General features: G+C 53.7%; 2 protein-coding genes across 8 annotated transcripts in view; both read right to left on the bottom strand.

Moving 5' to 3' along the window:
• Positions 1 to 969: 969 nt before the first annotated feature.
• On the bottom strand, positions 970 to 24,054 carry IL12RB2 (interleukin 12 receptor subunit beta 2). Of its 4 annotated transcripts, none has more exons than XM_051625497.1 (18): positions 23,890 to 24,054; positions 20,725 to 20,861; positions 19,988 to 20,064; positions 19,804 to 19,887; positions 19,000 to 19,314; positions 18,243 to 18,357; positions 16,211 to 16,386; positions 15,483 to 15,625; positions 14,700 to 14,844; positions 11,717 to 11,796; positions 8,476 to 8,692; positions 6,848 to 7,039; positions 6,031 to 6,132; positions 5,333 to 5,488; positions 4,323 to 4,460; positions 3,085 to 3,175; positions 2,738 to 2,837; positions 970 to 2,163 (listed from the first exon to the last, which is right to left on the bottom strand). In XM_051625497.1, the coding sequence occupies exons 4-18, from the start codon at positions 19,859 to 19,861 to the stop codon at positions 1,690 to 1,692; spliced, it is 2,502 nt and encodes an 833-aa protein (XP_051481457.1). In that variant the 5' UTR covers positions 19,862 to 19,887; positions 19,988 to 20,064; positions 20,725 to 20,861; positions 23,890 to 24,054; the 3' UTR covers positions 970 to 1,689. The 4 variants fall into 4 exon arrangements, with proteins under 4 accessions (XP_051481457.1, XP_051481458.1, XP_051481459.1 ...); XM_051625498.1 differs by having other exon boundaries at positions 19,804 to 19,869; XM_051625499.1 differs by lacking the exon at positions 23,890 to 24,054 and adding an exon at positions 22,155 to 22,210.
• The window catches only part of MIER1 (MIER1 transcriptional regulator), a 98,535-nt gene continuing 76,719 nt past the window's right edge, over positions 2,327 to 24,142 (bottom strand). The window contains exon 14 of one of the 4 annotated variants that reach the window (XR_007890088.1): positions 2,327 to 2,387. The gene's annotated coding sequence lies outside the window, so the exon portion shown is untranslated. Of the gene's footprint in view, positions 2,388 to 10,464; positions 10,515 to 15,918; positions 15,994 to 24,142 lie in introns of those variants that run through there. The other 3 variants (XR_007890086.1, XR_007890091.1, XR_007890089.1) reach the window with 3 other exon arrangements.

Below are 24,142 nucleotides of genomic sequence, written 5' to 3'. Positions count from 1 at the left end.
CCGGTGGGAGCAGCGATGAGCAGCGTGCGGGATGCTCGGCCTGTTCACAGCTCCCTCCCAGCACACAGCTCCCTAGGAATGCTCTCCTCCGTGGGCTCACAACAGCTAAACCCTTGCTGAGGGGTCGTTTTGTTTTCAATCTGCAGAAGCATGGCTGGGAAGCAGAGGTTTGGCAGAACCAGAGGACTTGTCACCCGTTGTGCTGGTCAAAGGGAAACGTTTGCAGGGCAGCACAGAGGGGAGGCACTGGGTGCTGGACACGAGGAGAGCAGCTGCCAGGGCTGGAATGTCATTTCCCCCAAGAAAAAACCTTAAAACTGTTGTGCACACAACTATGTTGATACCGTCCTGCCTTTTCCAGAGGGATGCTGGCAGTGTGGGAGGAGGGACAGCCCTGGGTGCTGGGAAGGAGCCCAGCCCGCCTGGCAGCAAGAGCCTCTTCAGTAAGTCAGACTGGACCTGCAGTGCCTTTGAACTTGGGAGAGCAAGAGCAGTGGGTCTCCTCTTAGAGGGTCAAACGGCTCCATCTGGAATGAAAACATGGGGGACAAGCCCCTGGAGCAGCACTCATCCCTGCTTGCGGTGGGGCCAGCTGCAGCCTGGTGGTGCAGATGGGTCGCTGCCGTGGGAGGAGACCTTGGCGGGGCTGCTGAGGGTCCCTCCCTCACCGGGCTGGGGAGCAGCTCTGCTGGAGGTGGTGGGAGATGGTGGTGTCACAGGAGGCTTCCATCGCCAGTTTGTGCCCCTGCTCCATGGCCTGTGTATCCAGCTAGGGATGGAGGGCAGCCACCTGGTCCTGGGCTGCAGGAGGATGGTCCAGGTAAGTTCAGGTCTGGGCTACCTCAGCTCTAGCAGCAACACTTCTGCTGGGTTTTAAAGACTTAGTTTTATGTGTAGCTGCAGTGTAGCCCTTGAGCTTGGCTGGAGGAAACAACAGGAAGCAGATGTCAGGCTTCCAACCTTTTATTTATATCTGTACACAGAGAGTAAATGAAGTCATTAAGTGTGCAACACACACTTCAGCCCTGTCATTAGAATACTGCAATAAATTACTTGAATTCTTCTCCCAGGTCCATTTGACTCCCTGTGCACATGTGCTGCCTGGTGCTTTTCTTTCTGGTGAGGACTTCTCCCCTGTGCTGGGCCCTGTCCCTCAATAGCCATGTAGGCTGGCACACCATGATCACCAGTTTAGCACCAGTGGATGTGGATGTCCCAGCAGAGCTGGGGCTGCAGCTGTGGTCTGGCCAGGACTGGGATGCTGAGGTGGGACCTTGGCACAGCTCCTTGCTCCTCCTCAGTGATCAGTGGTTAAAATGATTGTTAGCAGAGCTCTGGCTCCTGGGGTGGATCATGCCAGGCTGGGCCCTTCCTCATCGGGCCGTGGGACAGGGACCTGGGGCAGCCCAGGCTGGCTGAAGGCATCTGGATCATTAATTAACCTCTCTCCAGAAACCAGGCTGTGCAGCCCTGGCGTTCCTGATCTTCTGTCATTGATGCTACCCGAGTGTGCTGGTGGGTGAGGAGCTGCTGTGTGGTACCGTGAGGTGTGGCTGGAAGTGCTGGGGAGGTTGGGGCATGATTTTCTCGTCACTTAAAGATGTCACGTGTGAGTCACTGGACTGAAACATGCTGAAATACTTCAGTAAAGTGCAAAAAGCCAGGCCAGGCTGCCCTCGGCCTGCCCGCCTACCTGGGGAAGGAGCTGGAGTTCATTTTCACTGCATCCAAGGTCAGATTCCCTTCGTAGGGGAAGAGGAGTGTCAGAAGAGTCGTTGGGAAGGCGGGCAGTGGGTTGTCCTGGAGCTCGGGATGGTCCTCGGCAGCCAGCAGGGGCAGGCCCGTGGTGGCTGTGTCGGTGACCGGGCTGGTGATGTACTCAGAGACACCCTGTGTCTGCCCTGCCACCTCCACCCCCAGCCTCTGGTAGAGCTGGGGCAGCTGCTGCTCGTCCCCCTGCCCCAGGGCTGGGCCTGGGAGAGCCGGGTACACCAGCTCCTCCGGCCCCAGCCAGTCCCTCCTGCCGCTGCTGCCCAGGAGGAGCTGGTCCTTGAGGACCAGCAGGTCGGTCTTCACGAAGGCTTCCTCTACTGGGGTTGGCTGGGGCTCTTCAAAGGTGCTGCTGCTGTGCAGGAAGGGGTTGGAGGGCCAGCTCAGCTCAGCCTGCCAGGGACACGTGGCAGTGGTAATTAATTGTGGGATCGATAGGCTGTCAGCTCCCAGCCCCGGGATGCATCCCTCCATCCCATCAGCTGATCCTGCTGAAAATCATCAAATCCTAGACTGCTTTTTGGATCGGAGGGACCTTAAAGCTCATGCAGTCCCAACCCCCCTGCATGGGCAGGGACACCTCCCACCAGCCCAGGCTGCTCCAAGCCCCATCCAACCTGCCCTTCAACACTGCCAGGGATGGGGCAGCCACAGCTTCCCTGGGCAACCTGGGCCAGGCTCTCACCCCCCTCACAGCAAAGAATTTCTTCCTAATATCTAACTGAAATTTACCCTCTTTGCCTTAAAACCATTCCCCCTTGTCCTATCACCCTGTGCCCTTGTAAAAAACCCCTCCCCAGCTTCCCTGTGGGCCCCTAAGGACCAGAGGGCTCCGCGCTTGCTGCCCGCAGCTCCTAGTCTCCGCTGCCAGGGAGGGCTGGCTTTGCCGCCTCGAGGGATGCCTGACCTGCGTGGCTCGCCCCTTTCTTCAGAGGGTGGGGTGAGAAGGCAGAGGAGCACCGTTTACCTTGACAGACAGGCAGCTCTTCACCCAGGCGGCGTTGGCAGGGTCCGGGATGGGCTGGCTCGGCCAGCGCGGCACCAGCGCGGAGAGGAGCGGGCGCAGGCTGGGGACAGAGCGAGCACAGACAGGCCCTAAGGGCTGCGTTCGAAGGGCACAACGCCTAGGAAAGCCCCACGGTATCTGCACAACCAGGCTGTGTTTTAAGCCCACGGGTGGTTTTTATCCCTTGTCTACTCTGAAACCTGCGTTCGGAACCCCCCCTCGCTGCTCCCGAGAGGACACGATCCCTTCTCCCCACGGCTCCCCGCTTTACTGGGATGTAACTGGATGCACTGGATGGATCCACTCACGCTTTTCTCACCGGAGGCACGGAACAAAGGCAGGCTGAGAGGATGAGGAAGCTGCAGGTGAGCACAACAGCCACCCAGTCCACAGCAGCACCTGAAATAGTGAACAACCAGCATTCAGCTTTATTTAAAAAAAAAAAAAGTAATAATTAAAAATAGACATTTAAAAGCTGCTGGTTTAACCTGGGCCAGAGTCGTGACCTGCCTGGTGTTGGCACTCAGAAAACACCCCAAGATCTTTACTTTTTCTTTGTTTAAAATCAAGAATCTGGCTGGACTGCTGGGGATGACAGGGTTTTGTAGCACCAAGGTGTTCACCAGTTTCTCTTGACAGGTTTCAGGCTGCCCGTGCTGAACCAGACCCCCACCCAGGACATAACCTTGGGGGGCCCAGGTGATGGGGATGGGAAGTACGAAAGACCTCACAAAATTCAGTGCCTTCAAGAAGTTCAGCCCTGCTCCCACACTCTGGAGGTGAATTCCCTAATGCGGGCAACTCTGGGGCTTAAAGCTGTAAGGCTGGGACATGTTGCTGGGGGGGAAATGCAGCAACCCAGACCTCCTGGCAATACTTAGGGACACATCTGATCAACCCCTTCTGGGGGTTTAGTGACTGTTTGTCCTGATCTGGGCTCTGGGCAAATTTGATCAAAACAATCCATTTTGCAGGAGAGAAACCCTGCTTGCTGCTATTATCTGCTGTCAAGAAGTCTTTGGGAGAAGGTCTTTTTGATCCCCTGGGAGGTGCAGGAACAGGGACCACATGGTGGATGTGCTCCTCAAGAAGACTCTGAGATGATGGTTGCTTTAGTGAACGTGGGTCCTCAGAGACCTCTGGGACCACAGACCGTGGGTCCCTGATCTTATGGGACACATGAGATCAGCAGGACTTTCTGCATGGATACCAGAGCTTGAGCCACACAGGGCCAGCAACTGGAAGGAACCAAGCCTTTCCTTCCTTCTCCACAAGGAAGCATCCTGGCTGATGGCTTGGCATGGAACTGGGAGCTTGAAGACCAAGAGATGCTACAGCTTAAAACCAGCTGAAACTAAAGAAAACTTCAGTCATTGAGCTGAAGACCTTTAGGAACTGAAAACCAACTGGAGGTCTTCCATAACTGAAGATCAACTAGAGCTCTTCAGCAGTTAAAAAGGAGCAGGAAAAGCATTCCCAGTCTGTGGAAAACAGAGGGCCAAGGGCCAGGACCTCTCCTGGGCCCCACCCTGGCAGAGGTCATTACTTTCCAGGCAGATGGTCTCGCTGTTGCCTGAAGGCCCCTCTCCAGCAGTTGTTGAAGCTGTCATCCAGAGGGTGTAGAGCTGCCCGGGCTGCAGGTGGGTGATGTACAGGGAGTGCTGGGCTGGAGCACCAGGAACGGCTGGAGGGAAAAGGGGGAGAAGGGAATGAAGAACCTGGCACGTTTTTTTTACTGCATTGACTCAGATGGACTGGATTTCCAGAGCTTGGAGCATGGAGAGGTACCTGCTACCTCAATGAATTTCTTTTTCTGTGTTACTGAGTCACTGGGAGGGCTGTAAGAGATCTTAGGATATATATAATATCTATATAATATATATATTATACAAATTTTATATATAGATAAATTTTTTCATATGTGTCATTGTCTAGATGAGACACCCAGGATTGCACAACTTGTCCTCTAGCTGCTCTTGCCAGTTAAGTTAATGATTTAACCTAAGGTGAGGGTTGTGTGGTGGAACTACGAGGCTTCCCTTCAAAACTGTTGTGTAACTTCTGCACCAAGTTAAAGGAAAAAGCATTTTTGGGAGGGAAGTTTGGGCAGATGGAGTGGGAATGGGCTGAGGTGGGAAGAGCAGCCGGGGTGTGGTGGGTGCTGCCTGCTGAGCACCTCGTGTGCAGGGAGTATGTTTGCTGGGCAGGGCTTTCAGGCAGTCTGGTGGTTCACCCTGCCAGTGACTCCCAGGTTTGGCTTCAGCTGTGACTTCACAAAATAATAATTATTTAAAAACAAAAAACAAACCCAAACCAACTGGGAGAAATGGGGTCATTACAGACTCAAAATAATCTGACTCCAAGTGGAAGCCCTGGAGGTGATGGGCATCCTGCTGATAGGCAGCTGGGGAGAGGGAGGGACCTGACCCGATCCTGCTGCCAGCCCTTGGGGCAGACCAGCTGCTCAGAGCCCCCAGAGGACATCCCTCCATCTCCCACCCCCCATCCTCCACCCGCAGCACGTCCAGGTGGTGTTGGACTTCACCAGATCCCCACCGTAGGTGGTCGGGGCTTCCTCCTGGCCCCTTTTCTGCAGGTAGATGTGGTAGCCCACGATGCAGCCCCTCTGCTGGTGGGCAGGGATCTCTTCCCAGGACACCAGGATGCCGTTGGCCTGAGGTGTGATGTGCATCTGGGGCCCAGCTGATGGGGCTGCAAAACACGAGACTGACTGCTAAAGCTGAGCTTGAGCTAGCTTAGAGATACTGGGAAGAGAACTGGAATCATGGAATGATTTGAATCATGGAATCATTTTGGTTGGAGATCTCTTCAGGGATGGGGACTCCACCCCTGCCCTGGGCAGCCTGGGCCAGGGCCTGACAGCCCATGCCAGGAAGAAATTGTCCCCAAGATCTGATCCAATCCCCTGGCACAACTTGAGGCCATTTCCTCTTGTCCCATCCCTTGTTCCTGGGGAGCAGAGCCCGACCCCCCTGGCTCCAACCTCCTCTCAGGCAGCTGCAGAGCCAGCAGGTCTCCCCTCACCTCCTGGTCTCCAGGCTGGACACCCCCAGCTCCCTCAGCTGCTCCTCTAGGACTTGTGCTCCAGCCCCTTCCCCAGCTCCCTTGCCCTTCTCTGGACACGCTCCAGCCCCTCCATGTCCTGCTTGTCCTGAGGGGCCCTGACCTGCCCCCAGGACTCGAGGAGCAGCCTCAGCAGTGCCCAGCACAGGGGGATGATCCCTGTGTTTTACCTTTTGCTCTGGAGTTCCCTCTGGCTGACACGGCTTGTCCAGCCCTGTCCCAATAGAGCGCAAACACCCGGACCTGGTAGCACAGGTTGTCCTTTAGGTGCTCTGGAGAAAGACATTCAAAGCAGATTGTTCCTAGGGGAAGGATTTACAGCTACAGCTGCAGCGTTGGCATCAGCTGCTGAAGTCTGAGCTGAATCCTCTGCTCGTTAATGCATCTCTCCTTAGGAAGGAAACAGGCTGGCAGAGCTGCCTGGGGCAGGAAGCCAGTGGGGAGGTAAAGACCTCGGAGATGTGGCACCAGGACAGGGGTGGGAAGGGACCAACAAGGGAGACACTTGCTGCCACCCCCTTGTGACTTCCTAGCTCTGGGGTGTGGGCAACACCAACACGTGGTGCTGCCTGGGGCTGGTCACCAGCAAGCAGTGGAAAAGGCTTTTCTTCAGCCTTTGATCTCCTGTGCCTCTCGTTTGTGCCTGTTCCATTTTGGAGGGACTGGGGTGCTGGGGTTTTTTTCAGAGCCTCTTTACTTATCAGCTACAGATCTCAGCTGAGAGCGACAGCAGAGCTGAGCCCAGAGCACCACGGGTTGCTTTGAGCAGCCTGGTCTAGTGGGAGGTGTCCCTGCCCGTGGCAGGGAGGTGGGACTAGGTGGGGTTTAAGGTCCCTTCCAACCCAAACCAGGGTGGGATTCAGTGGTTCTACACAGAAGGATAAATGCCAGCATCTCTTGTGCTGACCTGATAGTCTAAATGGTTCCTCAAGGAGTTTTCAAAGCCAGGTGGCACCTGAGTGGTGTCCCACCTGGAGGAGGTGTTACCTGCTATCAGGGTGGACAGGTTGGGTGCTGGCACCTTCACCCAGGCTGGTGGGCACAGGTCCTCTGCCCCGTGGGCCCACTCCACCACGTACCCACCGATGGGCGCCGGCGGGTGGGCAGGTGGTCCCCAGCTGACCAGGATGCTGCTGCTTCCCACGGCCACCACGGAGACCTTCTGAGGAGGGGGCAGCTCTTGCCGGGGGGAAAGAGCAACCAAAGAGACACCGTCAGCACAAACTTGAGCCAGCTCAGGGGGTAAGTCTGATCTGTGGCCTTTCCCGTGCCTCATCCAGCCTGGTGCCCACCCAACTTGTCCAGTGTCAAGCTGTGGTTGGAAGCAAAGGCCTTGCTAGGGGCTGATCTGGTAGGAGGAAAGCCACGTTTTCCTCCTGTCTCGTGGTGGAGCAGTTGGAGCACATACAGCACTTCTTGTGCCATCCCCAAGTCCTCAGAAGACACTGTCACTAACCCCCTGATCTCGTGATAGAGCCACTAACACGTCAGCTCCACGAGACCAAAGCTTTCTCAGACAGGCCCAGGCTACTTTTCCTGCAGGAGAAGTCATTGGGAAAATAATTGTTGTGTTTGGTTGGTTGGTTTTTAAAATCTGTAGCCTAAACCCAGCATCTCTTCTGAACAGTTTTTCTAACTAATGCATTGGACTGAGCTCACCAAGCTGTTCATGTCCTGCTGCCTTCAGATAATCAGAATGGGAATCAGCCTCAAGTTGCCCAGGGGAAGCTCAGATTGGATCTTGGGGACAATTCCTTTCTGGAAAGGGCTGTCAGGCCCTGGCCCAGGCTGCCCATCCCTGGAGGGGTTTCCAAGCCCTGGGGATGTGGTGCTGAGGGACATGGGGCAGTGGTGGCCTGGGCAGGGCTCAGGGAATGGTTGGACTGGATGGTCTGAAAGATACTTTCCAACCAAACCGATTCCATTATTGTCTGTGTCTCCGCTAATCCTCTCTGGTTAATTAAGGGCTCAGGCAACCAGTGCAGCCTGGAGGCTCCCCCAGGGCAGGGAAAGGTGCCTGATGCAGCGCTGGGAGGAGGTGACACCCTGGGCAGGGCTTTTGTCGCCGTGACTGAGGTTGCAGCAGGACAAGAGCAAACAAGAGACCTGCAGAGCAAACAGGAGCCCTGTCTCCTTGGCCAGAGCCCCCGGGGCTGTGCCGGGCTGGCTCCTCCCACGGGAAACTCGGGGCTGGGGAGTTGAGGGAACTCTGGTTAAATCTGCTGAGTGAAGTTTCACAGGAGATAAAGCCCGTGTGGCTTCCCCTCCCCAGCACCTTCCCCCCCCGTCCTGCCCCCTCTCTCAAGCAAGAACAAAAACCTCTTTCTTTTTTCATGGTTGGTGTTTCTGCTGTGTCAGGTGCCTGGTGGCTGCTGGTGGGGCTGCAGAAGGGCTTGAGGTGAAGCTGCATCAGCACTGAGGTGGGGCGGCCCGGGGAGCTGTGGAGCTGCAGCCCTGACCACACTGAGAACTGGACCTGCCGATCCCTGGTCACCCCTTGGGATGGACCTGGATTAGCATGAGGTGGTGGGACCTGGAGGCTTCCCGCGGCGTGTAGCCCCCAGCAGAGCACTGCTGGTTGCTCCCAGTGCTCCAGACCCAGCAGAAGTCCTTACCCTGGGTGCCCAGGTTGGTGGTGATGGACGTGGGGGGTGACCTGCCCCTCGAGTTCTCAGCAGTGACTGTTATCTTGTAGTCCACCCTGGGCATGACCCTGGTGTAGCTGGTCTGGGTGGCAAGGTGGGTTTCTGCTGGGGGGCTCTGCTGGGACAGGGCTTCAAAGGTCACCGTGTAGCCCAGGATTTGTCCTCTCGCCTCAGACTTCCTCAGAGCCTGTGAGGGAAGTCACAGTTACTCCTGGTTTGTTTGGTTTATTTTTTTTCTCCTCCTGAGCAAAGCCTGTGGAAAGGTGACCCCAAACCAGGGGGTCCCATCAGGCTGGCAGGAAGGGTTCAGACCTGCTGGTGGAGGAAAGTGTGCTTGGCCATTTCTGAACCAAGTGTTTCAGACAGCCCTACTGGCAGGAAGAGCATCTCTTCCTTGCACCCCCAAGACCTCCTGAAGGATGCTTGAGCAAGCCCACATGCTCCTGGGGACCTGGGGTCTGTCCACCCTCACTGTGGTCCCTGAAAAGCTGTGTCCCCTTCCCAGGCAGAGATGAGGTCTCTGGTGCCAGCAGGGGCTGGCTCAGAGCTCCCCTCACCCACCAGCCTCTGCTGCCCCATCCAGGGAGGAGAAGCTCAAGGTGAGGCAGTGATGGCAGCCCAGAAACCACCTGTGTCCTGGGCTGCATGCCCAGCAGGGTGAGGGGGGATTGTCCCCTCAACTCCACCTCGGTGAGACCCCTGTGCAGGGCTGGGCCCAGCTCTAGGGTTCCCAAGACAAGAAGGACATGGAGCTGTTGGAGAGGGTCCAGAGGAGGCCACAGACATGATGGGAGGGCTGGAGCAGCTCTGCTCTGGAGACAGGCTGGGAGAGTTGGGGTGTTCAGCCTGGAGAAGAGAAGGCTCCAGGGAGACCTTAGAGCAGCTTCCAGTGCCTGAAGGGGCTCCAGGAAAGCTGGGGAGGGGCTTGGGACAAGGGCAGGGAGGGATGGGAGCAGGGGGAAGGGTTTCCAGCTGGCAGAGGGAGCTGGAGCTGAGATGTGAGGGAGAAATTCTGTGCTGTGAGGGTGGGGAGAGCCTGGCCCAGGTTGCCCAGAGAAGCTGTGGCTGCCCCATCCCTGGCAGTGTTGAAGGGCAGGTTGGATGGGGCTTGGAGCAGCCTGGGCTGCTGGGAGGTGTCCCTGCCCATGCAGGGGGTTGGGATTAGATGGTATTTATGGTCCTTCCCAAGCCAAACCAGTCTGCCTTCTCTGATTCTACGGATTTTCCCTCCAAGGTGATTTCTTCCCCTCCTGTTCTGCTGCAGAGCAGGCTGCTCCCAGCCCAGCCCTGGCTGCGCGGCAGCACCTCCCAGCTGGCTGCTCTGGTCACTAACCATCCGTTTTCCCTTTTGTTCTCCTCTGAAAGCCCCAGCAAGCCCAGCCGTGCAGCAGAGACCACGCACCCTTTGGGGACTTTCTTTTCCCACGCTTTGAAGAAGCCTTTCTTCTCTGATACATCTTTTTCAGAAAAAAAATCCGAGCAGCTCCAGTTCCCTGGCCCCGCAGTGGAGCTGGGACATCTCAAAGCCAACGTCGTTCCCTCAGCAGCACCAACTACAGGCGTTTTCTTGCTAAAAATACCCTGGTTTTTTACAAAGCAAGTTAGTGTATTGGCAGCAGGGGGAGGATTTGGGGTTTTTTTTTCTTCTTTTTTTTTTTTTTGCAGGTTTGTGTCACTGCTGTGATGTGTACCAGCCTGCTCTGATTTTGCCTTTTGGCTTTGCAATCCCAGCTCTCCATTCCCCAGCCTCGTCCCAGCCCCACCACTGCCCGGCTCCTGGGAACTCGTGGCATCCATCCCTGGTAAATTGATTGATTCCCTGACAAGTTCATTGATTCCCTGACAGTAGGGCCAGGAGCACTTCTGTAACATTTGTAAAAACGAGCAATTTTTCACAGAGCCATAGGATAGTTTGGGTTGGAAGGAACCTAGATGATCACCTTGTTCCAACCCCCTGCATGGGCAGGGACACCTCCCACCAGCCCAGGCTGCTCCAAGCCCCATCCAACCTGCCCTTCAACACTGCCAGGGATGGGGCAGCTAAAAATTATTTTTGATTTTTGGGGAAAATCCAGATTTTTACTTGAAGCCCCAATATAGGATTATTTGGGGTTGGACTCGATGATCTCCGGAGGTCCCTTCCGACCCCTAGTGTTCTGTGATTATTATTAATTTAACTTACTAAAAATACACATGTAAATTACTGACATTCAGCACCTCTGAAGGACTCATCTCTACCCAGTCTGTGACACCTCATGCTGGTTTCCCCCCTCCCTGGGTGTCTCTACTCTCGGTTTCACCATTTCCTGCAGTTTCTCTGCACTCAGGTCATTTGTTTGCCTGGGTTTGGTTTTGTTGTTTTTTTTTCTGTCATAAGAAAAGGAAGGGGGTGGGGAAGAAAAAAAACCACTTATAAAAATAGGAAAATGTTTGAATAGGAAAATGCTTGCAGTGTTCCCATGGCTTTGGCAGGGAGTGGGGCTGAAGGCAGCTCCGAAACCCCCTTTGCAAGGTGGTGGAAATGGAATGAAAGGCTTTCTTTGGGATTTGGGGGGGGGAAATGGGAATGTGCGTGGGCAGTGTGCTGGTGAAAAACTGGGAGCAGCCATGGGCAGCACCAAGCAGTGGGTTGCTTGCCTTGTAGCTGCTGTGAAAGCCCTCAGAGCAGAGTCCTGCAGCCGTTCCGGGACTGGCGCTGAGGAAGTCGGCTCCTGTGTGGAAAGTGCTGCCAGGTCGAGGTTGAAATGTGAAGGTCTCAAAGTTAGAGGTCTCAAAGTTAACGGTGTCAAAGCTAAAGGTCTCGAAGTTAAAGGTCTCCAAGCCACAAGGGCTGGAGCCACGTAGTGATGGAGAGATGCTGCTTTCGCCGGCGGCCGGTGCTGCTGGGTGTGGGCAGGGAATGCTCAGTGGTGGGTGGGTTAACTAGAGGCTGCAGACTGGAAGTCAAGGGTATTCGTGCTTTTAAAGCAGACAAAGTCTCTTCCTGGCTTTGAAGTAAAACCACTTTTGCTTTTGAAAGCGAAAAACTCCAGGAGCAGAAAGTTTTGGGAAGTGTAGCAGGAAGATGCAGGTGGAAAAGAGCTGATGAACCTCCCAGGGAGCCCAGAGCTGGTCTGTGTCCCTGCTGCTGGCCCTGGGGTTTGGCCCCCCCCCCCTGCCAACACCAAAAGCAGAGTCCCCCCTCCACCTGCTCAGCTTTCTCCTGACTTACCTTCCAAAAGAGAGAGATGTTCTGCCTCTGGGAGTCCAGATCCTGCTGGTGGTACCAGACGTCCAGGCGCCCGGTGGGCTCTGGAGGGGAAGGAAAAGGGTGAGGAGAATTAACCACTGTGCTTGGGAGCAAAGAAACAAGATGTTGAATAGGGGAGGGAGGTAAAAACCCTGAGAACTGAAAATGAAGATTTACAGGGTCTCTGGAATGATGCAATAGGTAACAGCCTGAAGCTGCAGCTGGAATTGGGCTGTGTTGCTGGTGGTCCTTGTGAGAGGAACAAGCCATAGACCTGAGAGAGGGCTTTGCTTTGCTGGTGACTTTATCCTGTGCTCAGGGGTCAGGATGGCTCCCAAGGAAGCCCAAGCACCAAAGTGACAGTAGGAGCTCTCATCTGCATAAAATTTGAGGCTGATTGGAGTCCTAAACCAATGACCCACCTGAGGTGATGGGGTTTGTACTCCTGGGGAGATTCCAACCGGACACAGGAGGGATGTTTTTCACAATGAGAACAATGTTTCTGGAATAACCTCCCTAGGGAAGTGGTGGATCCCTCAACATCGGACGCTGTTAAGATTCAGCTGGACCAACGTGCCTAGACCATGCTTCTGCCACGAAAGGCTGGACCAGATGACCCTTGAGGTCCCTTCCAACCTGGGATTCTGTGATTGCAGTCTCAGAGTGACTGGAACCCCTTGATGTTCTGAATAAACCTTCCAAAGTAACACTCAGGTGAACTTCTGGCTGCAGAAACTGGAGAACAATGTGCTCCACCAGCTCAGACCCAGAGACACACCCATCAAGAGAGCCAATCTAACCAAAGACAACGAAGCTCAGTTGGTCCCTCAAGGTCCCTGACCAGCATCAGCTCATCAAATTCCAATACTAGTTGTTGCTAATGAGCTGGGCAGCAGGCAGCTGCTGCACAGCCCCAGCTAGAACAGGACTGCCTGTGATTTTCTATGTGCCAAGACAGAAAAAACCCTCAGTGGCAGCAACACTGGGAGCTGCTTGTCCTCTTGGCTGCAGAGGGTGACTGGAATGGAAACTAGAAGCAGAGCTGACAGGAGAAACAAAACCAGAGGACACTCCTTGTGAGTGAGGGAGGAAGGGGCAAGCTCAAAGCAGCAAAAAGCTAAAACATGGGAGAGCATTGGTTGGACTCCAGTCTGGATTTTTTAAGCTCATTTCACATGTGAACTGCATCAATCAGCTGGGAATAATGATGTATCTGTGCACTTGCAAATGGTGCTGGCATCAAGCAGGCTTGGTGGCAGGTCAGGCTTGGAGAAACAGCAAAAAAATGATCTCACTGCAAAGGTGTGCTCCTGAACCTGCAGAAGGCCAAGCTCGTGTGTAGGACTTCATCTCCACCTTCAAAGAATGGCCACCTTGATGTACACAGAGGTTCTCCCCTTGCTGTCACCTCCCCTGAGGATGTAAAATGCTCCTTGACGAGCTGAAAAGATTGAGTAGCAGTGGCTGGGTAGAGAGGTGATGACCACAAACACCGTGGTGAGAAACTTGAGAAGGCTGTTGAGAGGAAGGTGGGGGAGGGAAGGAGCAGTTCACACCTCCTGCATCAATCAATGGTCCCTACAGAAACTGTTGCTGTCAGTAGTGGTAATAACATGAGTAATAACAGCCCTGGGCCTGAGGGCTTAGAGTAATTCACCAGGAGGAGCAACGAAAGCCAAGCTGGGGATGAAAGGGGGTTGCTAAAGCAGCCCGTGTGTGTCCTTGGTGAGACACAAACTTCTGAGAAGTTTTCTTCTCTCCTCAGAACTGGAAGTTCTGCTGCCTGTGGGTTTGTGCAGCTCAGGCTGAAGGCAGGCAAGTGTGTGAGCCCACAGCCAGCCCAAGGCAGTCAGCTCTAGCTGGCAGAAAGCAGAAGAATTGCCCTCAGGTTGATGCCATGTGTCCCTGGAGTCTGCTCTGCTGTCCTCGGGGCTAGAAACACTCTTTGCTCCCCTAATTCCTGGTGGGATCTCTCTCTCCTGAACATCTGGACAGGTTCAGCTCTCCTGAAGCTCCCCAGGTCTCCAGCAGCTCCACAGCATTGTGAAGGGGGCACCTGAGGAGGCTCCATGTCAAAGAACTTCTCTACTTGGGCAGAGATGCCTTGGCAAAATTAAACAGGTCTGTGAAGACCTGCCAGTGTCAGCAGGAGGGTCCAGCCAGCTTCCTGGCCAGCTTGCTCAGCTCCTCTGCAAATTGTCGAGCAACATAGAATCCCAGACTGGTTTGGGTTGGAAGGGAACTTAAAGATCACCTAGTCTATCCCCCTGCAGTGTGCAGGGACACCTTCAACTAGGCCAGGTTGCTCCAAGCCCCATCCAACCTGCCCTTGAATGTTTCCAGGGATGAGCCTTCTAGCAGCTCTCTGTGCTACCTGGGCCAGTGTTTCACCCCTCTCATTGTAAGCAGTTTCTTCCTTCTGTCTCAGCTGGATCCACCCTCTTTGAGCTTCACACCATCACCCCTCGTCCTGTCGCTACAACCCCTGCTAAGAAGCCTGTTCCCTGAGCCTGCTCCGAAGCTGGGGCTCGTCAGGGTGGTGGAGCAGCCAGCCAGCCCTGAGGCAGGGGGTTGTTGCAGGAATTCAGTAGCTATGAGCCACTGAGAAGCCACCTTCTTCCCCCAGCTAAGCTGCACCACCTGTCTCTGCCTTTCCCAGCTGTGTCAGGATGCAGAAGGTCACCACAGCTCCCGGAGAATTCCCCCAACCTTCCACAGGAATAGATCCTCCAGACCTTCTTGGTGAACTCCTGAAATTCCTGTTTGGCAAGAAACTTGAAGCCCTTCAATCTTTTGCTCCTTAGAAAAGCAATTCTCTTGCAGAAGTTGCTTCCCTGTTGGCTCTGGATCTGCTCTGCAAACCGACCAGCAAAAACCCAGCAGCATTTTGACTTTGTTAGCTGAAGTTCCCAGCCTTCAGGCTTGGCTAAGGGTTGGCCTTGGTGCAGGGGATGGGTGGTGTTACCTGCTTCAGGAGTCTGGGTTTGGTAGGTCTGCCAGTCACTCCACAGTCCTCGCTCGGGGTGGATTTTACAGCTGACCTGGAACTTGTAGGTTGTGTGAGGCTCCAGGCCATGAAGGTTGCACGTCTCACTGGTCAGGTTTTCAACCTTCAATGAAGACAAAGGACAGAACGTTGGACTTAGGAGGAAATAAAGGGTGAAGGCAGTGACAGGCTGACTGCCCAAAGGAAGCCCAGCCAGCCAAAACACCTCTTCAAAGCACAACGGGGAAAAACCCTCCTCTGAGACAACTTCAGCCACTCAAAGAATTGCAGCTCTTCAGAAAAATCCCTCATTTGAGTACGTGAAGGGAACAGATTTTCTCTTTGCATGTTTCCCTCAGCTTCAGGCAAGACATTTCCTTCAGCACTGGAAAGAAAGGCCAAGACTTCCAATCAGCACGAACGTCTGGAAGCTGCTCAGCTGTAGCCAGGAGCTCCAAGGAGCAGATACCACCACATCCCAGCGAGAAGGTGGGTCAAACGGAAGCTCTGACTCCTCAATGTGTCACACAGACACTTGGCATGAGGGGCAATATTCATGGACACGATTTTCTGCAAGATCAGGGCTTGGCCTTTATTCAGTTTCAGGCCCGCGATGGTTCCTGACCAGCAGGCAACAGGTTTGGTTTTTTTAAATCTGGTGTTGAAGAGCAGAGAAAGGCAAGTTTGGACAAAGTGGTAAGAAACGATGGTATGAAAGCAAACCCCAAGGGTGGGAATGTGCTCTGTTCCCAAGAGGATTACCCTGCTCCAGGTGTCCCTGGTGAGAGGACGGTATCTCAGCCTGCAGAGCTGTGCTGGGGCCTCAGCGTGCCAGGAGAAGGTGCAGGACGTGGTGCTGGAAGAGTTTCCACATTCCACCAGGAAGTCGGGGGGACGTGGCTTCACTAGTGGCAGGAACAGAGAGAAGCAGAGAGCGCTGAGGGACACGGGCCGGCGTGGGACGGGGTGACGTGGGGAGGAGAGGAGCTGGGCTGGGCTGGATGGAGGCTTCTCCTCAGAGGGCTAAGGGAGGATGGGGCTTGGAGCAACCTGGGCTGGTGGGAGGTGTTCCTGCCCATGGCAGGAGGGTTGGAATTATCATGGAATCACAGAATCCCAGACTGGTTTGGGTTGGGAGGGACCTTAAAGCTCATCCAGTCCCACCCCCTGCACGGGCAGGGACACCTCCCACCAGCCCAGGCTGCTCCAAGCCCCATCCAACCTGCCCTTCAACACTGCCAGGGATGGGGCAGCCACAGCTTCCCTGGGCAACCTGGGCCAGGCTCTCCCCACCCTCACACCCCCATGTCTCATCTCAGTCTCCCCTCTTTCAGCCTGAAACTCTTCTCCCTCATCCCATCACTCCACGCCCTTGCAAAAAGTGGATGATCTTTAAGGTCCCTCCCAACCCAAACCATCCTGTGACCTATGGAGGTGTTCTCACATCTTTCTGCAGGGCTGGGGCTAACTGGGAGGGAAGAGCAACCTACCGATGTCCACCAGCATGAACCTGAGCTGCTGTGACAAAGCACTTCCAAGCTCGTTGGAGGCGATGACCACAACGGTGTAATTGGAGTCAAAATCCAGCTTGCTCAGAGTCAACGAGCCAAACTTCTCATTCAAGCTTTCTTCTGACACACAGATGACATCTGTCCCGTTTGAGAGCCTGGAACAGAGGAGAACGTTTGATCAGCACCCTCCTGTACACCAAGAGAGCTGAACCCTGGGTGCACCAAGCACGGCTCATGGCCCCTCGTGGTTGAGCTGCTCCAGGTTCCTGGAGGCTGTGACTCTTCTGTAGCTTCCCCATGGGTTGGCTTTCACACCAGGACATCTGCCCCTGGAAAGGTCTGTCTGCTCAAGTATGGTGGTGACAGCAAGTGCTCCTCTGGCTAAATCACCAGGAAAGGTGCTGTTCTGCTTTTGGGGTTAACTGCTGACACAGGAAGAACCTCGGGTTTCCACTGAGCTGCAAGCACGTGAGTAGGTTCCTTCTAAAAGCAGCATGGTCACCTGTTGGTTACCTGGTGTTTCCCTGTGAATGAGCATGGGTGTTGGCAAAAAGAATCTGGGGAAAATTATGAGTTTTGTGGTGGGTTTGGGTTTGGTTTTTTTTACAGAAGTTAGTAATAAAAAATGTAATTTATCTGCAGTCTAATGATCACACCACTTCAGACCCAGCTTGGAATTCTCAGTCTGTCGTTCACCCCGTTGCCTTGGGTGACTCATGTAGCTTCTTTCTCCATTTTCTTCCACCCGAATCAGAGATGTTGATACCTCATTCCTTCAGGCTGACCTTCTGTAATTGGTAGCATATTGAACAGCTCACCAGCCAGCACTGCTCTATCTCTGTGGTGCTACAAGTACAGGAGGTCTTACCCACCCTTCACCTTCTCCACATTGCCCCTATGTTCTCCTTCTGCTTAAGGAGTAGCAACAGGTTTCTACAGGCTGCTAAGAAAGTTGCTGCTATTTTGGCTAACAGAAGCAAGTGAAGAAGAAGGTGAAGGAGAAGGCTGAAAAAGAAGGAGGTGAAGGAGAAGGCTGAAAAAGAAGGTGGTGAAGGAGAAGGTAGAAAAAGAAGGTGGTGAAGGAGAAGGTAGAAAAAGAAGGTGGTGAAGGAGAAGGTAGAAAAAGAAGGTGGTGAAGGAGAAGGTAGAAAAAGAAGGTGGTGAAGGAGAAGGTAGAAAAAGAAGGTGGTGAAGGAGAAGGTTGAAGAAGAAGGTGGTGAAGGAGAAGGTTGAAGAAGAAGGTGGTGAAGGAGAAGGTTGAAGAAGAAGGTGGTGAAGGAGAAGGTTGAAAAAGAAGGTGGTGAAGGAGAAGGTTGAAGAAGAAGGTGGTGAAAGAGAAGGTTGAAGAAGAAGGTGGTGAAGGAGAAGGTTGAAGAAGAAGGTGGTGAAGGAGAAGGTAGAAAAAGAAGGTGGTGAAGGAGAAGGTAGAAAAAGAAGGTGGTGAAGGAGAAGGTTGAAGAAGAAGGTGGTGAAGAAGTGTAAGCCTCACAGGGCAAGGAGATGTTCAACATGCAGCACCTTGGAAACAAATGGGGACTAGTTCAGCCTTCTCAGTGGCTTGCAAAGGGCAAAATTTATTAGTTCTACCCAGATGTTTCCTTGAATTGAGGTTTTTCATAAGGTTCCTCCTATGCACGGTGCTTCCCAAAATCCACAGTTCTCCCAAAGTGCCTTGATGGCTCCAGGGAACCTTTGCTCCTTCCCCACTGTTTGCTGCAGAAGTTGCCGTGATCGTTCTCAGGCCAAACCAAAGGGAGCAACAATACAGGTTGGACCTAAAATGGGAAGCAAAAAAAGAACACATTCCCAAGCACCACGTGCACGGAGGTGAAGGGAACAGGGGTGTTCACCACCCCCCTTGGCTTCTGGAGTCATGGCAGCCTCAGATGGACGTCTTCACCAACCGCCCCTTCTGTGTGCTTGGGTAAGGGAAAACCTTCCAAGAATGGTGTCAAAAACACCCCAAACTTGGGGAGAAGATGATAGGTGTGAGAGGCCCTGGGCCACTCACCGAAGCACGTAGGAGGTGGGGATGTAGGTGAACCTGCCCTTCTCCCAGCTGCAGGTGGGGTGGCCATCGGTTCCCTCCTGGACACACGACACGTTTCTGGGCTCATCTGGAGGGTCTGAAACAGATATTGTCATCAGAGCTTTCCTTGAAGGTGTCGTTCTAAGAAATGCTGGGTTTGTGGGGCCTTCCTCCCCCCCCCCCCCCCCAAAGAGTTTACAGACAATCAGGCTGGTAGTTTCTAATGTGTGAAAATGGTTGAGTCTGTGATCTCTGCAGCCTGGTGAGACCTCAGACACTTGAGTGCAACCCCAGGGGCTTTACAAGGGTGCCAGATGAGTACAAGTAACTAAGAGCTCTCCAGACTGGGCACCACCAGCTTTGCTTGAAGCAATCAACCATTATTCTTGGGGTTTTAAAATTATTTTTTCAATTAAAAAAAGCAGCCTGGATCCAGCAGGTGACTCATCAGGCTAGAAAAAAAAAATCTAAGTTTTCCTTAGAATTTTTCTTGCAAGTCCCCTGTGTCCCAGAGTGCCTGGTGGGTGTCAAGGGCAGAAGAGGAGAGTGTGATACTTGCTCTGAGCAGGCAGCTTCATTTCACATCTCTGTTTGCCAACAGCAGAGCTGCACAGTCCTGGCCAGGAATATTTTAAATACAAAGAGCCACTAAAAAGGCAGCACCTTTCCTGGAAACCTAACATGTCTCAGAGGTACCCCAGGAAACGTTTAAGAGCAAGGAATAGTTTTAAGTGCTTACTTCCAGAGTTTATAATGATGCCACAAATGAGTTTTTTCTTGTGTTCCCAAACTATTTTGCAGGTGAAGGTGAACCTGCCGTAGGCACGGACTGGGAACCTGGTGCTGACTGAGTGGCTGTTATTGCTAATTAGCTCAGAGTCGTTAAAGAAAATAGCTATCCTGCCGTGCTGGGGGTGGGACATCTGGCAGGAGAGGGTGACATTGGTCCCGGGCTGGACGTGGGCAGTGGTGTCAGCTGTCATGGTCCCTCTGGCACAGGTCTCGGCGTGGTGGGGAGGGTGGCCAGCTGGCACGTGGGCTGGGCTGCAGGCTTCTGGAATGGGATGGGAAACAAGAGTGGTGACACCCGAAGCGCCCTGCTCCTGCACAACCAGCCACAGGGTGCTTCTGGTTGGAGAAGACCTCTAAGATCGTTGAGTCCAACCGTTGGGCCAACACTACTGAGCCCGGTGCTCAGCCGTGTCCCAGAGGAGGAGGCCATGACCAAACTGGTCGTGGAAGAGGTCCTGCCGTGGCATGGGAGCTGGCTGTGCCCAGTCTGCACCAGTTTGACGAACTGGGACAGAGACCAAGCTACCAACCATCAGCCAAGGAAGCACAACCCCAGGTGAGATCCTTCAGAACTCTCTTTTTTTCTTACAGAAGTGGCACTAGAAACCTAATCAAGCATCAATGTTTTGCTCTCCCAAGAGGGCAGGTTCCTGGCACACCACGTGGAAGCAGAAAACAAAATGTAATTAGCCCGAGTGCTGCTTTTAAGTGATTTTAATTGCTACGTAGGAAAAAAAAAAACATCTCTTACCTGCTGTGAAGTGCACCAACAACCAAAGTGCTGCAGGCACAGCCCATGCAAACAGCATCCTGCTCCCTGGAGAGAAATGGGTACCTGCTGCCAGTTACTAGGAAGTGGGAACACCCTTTACAGGCATTTCTGGTTTACAGCATCAGAAACCCCCAAGCCCCTTATTTTGGGAGCTGGTTCTCACCAATGTGCTCTGCTGCCACTGCTGAGCTGTGACTCTCGGGACTGATCCCCAGCAGTAGCTGGTTTTTGGATGTTCTCCTTGAAGGCAAGCACAAGGACCAGGGAATTATTAATTAACTTATAATTAATTAACCCCTTAAGTTATGGGGACTATAAAACTTTGTGCTTTGAAACCAGGCAGCTCAGTGCTTTAGGTAAATAAGTATTTGCTCCCAAAGACCTGCAAGCCCAGAACTCAAAACCTCTGTGAAGGATGATGACCCCACAGCCCTCCTGCTCCTTCTCCCTGGGACAGGGTTTGCTCCACCACAGCCTCTCCTCTCCCAAAATCCCACACTCTCTTTGGGATGGAGTATCCCCACCTCTGGACCCCACCAGGACCCTTGGACACTCTTTAGCGTCTCTGTGCTCCAACTTTGTGCGGGTGACCCCAAATCCAAAGGAGCTGAGCTCATCCCAGGTGACTGGCACTGTCTCAAGATTCCCAGCCCTCGGTATTACAAATCAATGTTGGGATAAGACCTCAGGAACCAGCAATCTCCCAGTTTCTTTCCACTGCTTTCCAAAAGCAAAGCCCCCCCCAGCCTCTTTCTGACTGTCGAGCTCTACCCCGACAGAAGAAGCTGCAGACACACGCTCTGGTAACAACACAACCAGCCGAAAATAAACCCTCCCGAAACGCTTTCAGCTCCACGGGACTGCTCAAAAATTCTGTTGAAATGCAAAATCTGGACTTACCGGCTCCAGCCCCCCTGGCTCCAGCCCCGGCAGCTCCTCTGGATACAAGTGTTCTGCACAAATGATTCAACTGAGCCAAGCTCAGCATTTCCCCACGCGCTTTGCAACTGCTTCCCTTTTCACCCTTCCCTGCAGACCTGGGGGAGCAGGGAGGAGGCATCAGACACTTCAGAGGCAAATACACCAACCAGCACTTTCTGTAAGTCCCGACCTGGCACTGAGCTGCAAATATTAATAACTTGATGCTCTATAGAAAAAAAAAAAATCAAAGCAGAACTTTAAATCCTGCTTTTTGTGCTGCCTGGGATGCAGGGGCATTTCCACGGGGCTGCTCTGCACCACTTAGCCTCTGCTGCCTGTGCATTAGTAGAAAAACAAGGCCCCCCCCCAAAAAAAAAAAAGTTGATTCAGATGGATTTGAAGTACATCAGGTTTGCAAAACGCAGATCGACACCTTGTTTCACGTGGGTGTTGGAGCCTGGCTGCAGTGCCTCAGCCTTGCCCCCCCGGCTTCACGCAGCTCCTCCCGGAGGTGATTAGTAACTGCAAGGATGAGCAATCACAGCACCAAGGTTCTTCAAGTAAATGCTCTGCCTTCCAATAAACTGAAAATGCCTGTTGAGTGTGTCAACAGCCTTCAGACAGCTTGCTTCCTGACAGCAAAACTGTCCCCAAAGCCCTTGAGTCAAGCGACAGAAGGAGTCTCCCTTCCAGTCATTCTGATGGTTTTCTTGGGTGAGGACGAGACCTTTCCTGAAGCAGCTCCAGAGTGATTGGAGTGAACTGGGAGAGGAGAATGAGAAATAACCTTCTGCTTGCAGCAAAGGGATGTGGAAAAGTTTGGAGTTTCTCTTTTAAGAAGAAAAAAAAATCTCCAGATTCCACAGCAATGAGGGAGGATGGTGTTGCTGGGCAGGAGGTTAAAGGCGACAGAAAGGATGTTGTCCTGGTAAGTACCAGGTAGAGGAAGCACAGAGGTGTTAAGAGTGTGAGATCCTGCCTGGTTATGCATCTTTATCTCTACAAAACCTCAAGTGAACACACAAGAGCTACAGCCCAGACATTCTGGGTACCCAGGGATCCCCACACCAGCATCAACCAGTTACAGCCCTCAGCTCCCATTGTAAATGAAACCACTTCTCAAGCATGAAAGCTCCGTTGTTTGCTTTTAACCAGCTTGTTCTGCCCTTGTCTCCACTTCTCCATAAAAAAACAACCCTCCAAGTGTCTGTTCTAAAGGTCTTACACGGAACCAGCACCGGTGGAAAGAGGAGTATCCCTCACTCTTGCATTTCAGCCAGAAAGAAATGCTCTTTGTACCCAAACTGTGCTGCTGTTCACATGTTGCTGCATTTTTTAGGAACCTCCTCGAAGGCTTGGGGGCTGCTCCAGCTGCCAGGGTGGTGCAGTTCCAGCCAGGATGGGGGTACCTGGGCTGGGGACAGCAGCCTTGGAGCCATCCCACTGATGGTGACACGCAGGATCCGGGGCTGGGGACTGCAGCCTTCCCACTCGAGGTCAGTGGATTCACCAGAGCTCCCGAGCCCGGGGTGTTTCAACAGACCTCAGCGCAGGAAGGAAAAGGACCGGGTTATTTCTAGGAGATTGGCGGTGCAGTCCTCCTCTAGGTGGCTCCATCCAAGGGCACAGGCAGCGACCCGGGGCAGGAGCATCCCAAAACAGGCAGCATCCCAGAACAGGCAGCATCCCTGGCAGGCAGCATCCCAGAACAGGCAGCATCCCAGGGCAGGCAGCATCCCAGGGCAGGCAGCATCGCAGGACAGGCAGTATCCCTGGGCGGGAGCACCCTAGGGCAGGCAGCACCTTAGGGCAGGCAGCACCCCAAAGCAGGCAGCATCCCGGGTGCTCACCCCTGCATTTCCCAGCACCCCGGGGATCCTGGGCCCCTCAGTGGGGCGATACCCGTACCCGGCCGCCCCGTCCAGTGCCCCCTCACCCCCCACCCGCTACCTCGGGGGGCTGAGGGCAGCCGGGGCCACCCCCGACGGGGGGCACAGGGGGGGGGTGTGTGCATGGGGGGCTGTCCTGGCAGCGTGCCATCCCAGCAGCCGGTTGCAGGCAGGAAAGCAGCAGGGAGGCTGGAGGGGGGGGCACCTCTGACCTTGCCCAGCACCGCCCACTCCTCAACAGCTTCCCAGCTTCCCGGGAATTTGATGGACAAGAAAAAAATCAATGGAGGAAAAAAAAAAAAAAAAGGCAGGTATGGGAGAAGGATGAGATTGCCAGAAAAGGTCTGTGAAGCCTGGGAGTGCAGCTCTTGCCCCTGCACGATGCCTCCTGAACTGGACAGAAAAAGTGCAGTTAGAGGAACAGAAGCCCTGGGCCCATGTCACGGCAGAGGGGCTCGTCCCGAGACACCTCCCCTGAGGTTCCTCTCCTTGATGGGACTGGTTTTTTTTTCTCTCATTTTTTTTTCCCAGGACTCCCACAAACTACTGCCCTATTTAAAAGAGCTTTTCGTGGAGAAGCCCCTCACTGCTCTTGTGCCTTCTCCCTTCTGGACCTCGGAAAGGTAACCTCAGTTTCCCTGGTGTGATGAACTTCTGCGAGCAAGGGTGCTCTGGGGGCAGACACTCAAATGGAGAAGCAGCACAAAGTGTGCAGGCTCCAAGAGCCCAGAGTTTCCCTTTTTGTACCCCCAGTCCCCTCCAGCTCCCTCCCAAATCCCAGTGTAAGGTGTGTGCTGCCTGAAGCACCACGTGTGAGCTGGGCGAGGCTGCATCCCACCAAACTCCGACAGTTTCTCTTTAAATATAGACCTTGTTTCCTCTCTGCCTTCTTTTACTCCACGCTACGTTTTCACTCTTCCCTGCCCTGCTTCCCAGCAGAGCCCCGAGGCACTCCAGCTCTGCAAACCCAGGAGTCATTGCATTTTAAACCTGGGCAGCACTGGCAGTGGATGCAGAACCTTATCTCACGTTTCCTCAGGAGGCCTCGCTCATTGTTACCCATCACTGAGTGTGTTCACTTCTCTTTGGGTAAAAACCAGCAGCAGCCACGTCGTGATGTGCTCCAGAGGTGCAGAGACACTCCCAGAGTGGTGTTTTACCCATCAGCGACACCTTTCAGGGAAGATGCTCCCAGGAATGGGAATTTTGGTGTCCTGCCTGCAGGAAACCAAAGTGAAAAGCCCCGACTGGTTACCTTTCATAAAACAGAGGTGCTTCCTTTTTGCTTTTCTGCTTCTTTCATTTCTTTCTTTCTTCCTTGAGCACAGAGTTCCTGGAGAAAGGAGGTGGCAGTTGTGACTCACAAAGAACAGCGTGTTCCCTGCGTCAAGTGTGTCACCAACACCTCTGCCCCCTGCTTGGCTGCAGGAGAAGAGCCAGAGCACAAGGTCCTGCTGCAGAGGGAGCTGAGAGGACGTTGTGCCAACCTCCCTGCTCTGCCAGGCAGG

The sequence above is a fragment of the Apus apus genome, chromosome 7, assembly GCF_020740795.1.
Source record: "Apus apus isolate bApuApu2 chromosome 7, bApuApu2.pri.cur, whole genome shotgun sequence".
NCBI lineage: Eukaryota > Metazoa > Chordata > Aves > Apodiformes > Apodidae > Apus > Apus apus.
This window is presented reverse-complemented; position numbering and strand designations above follow the sequence as displayed.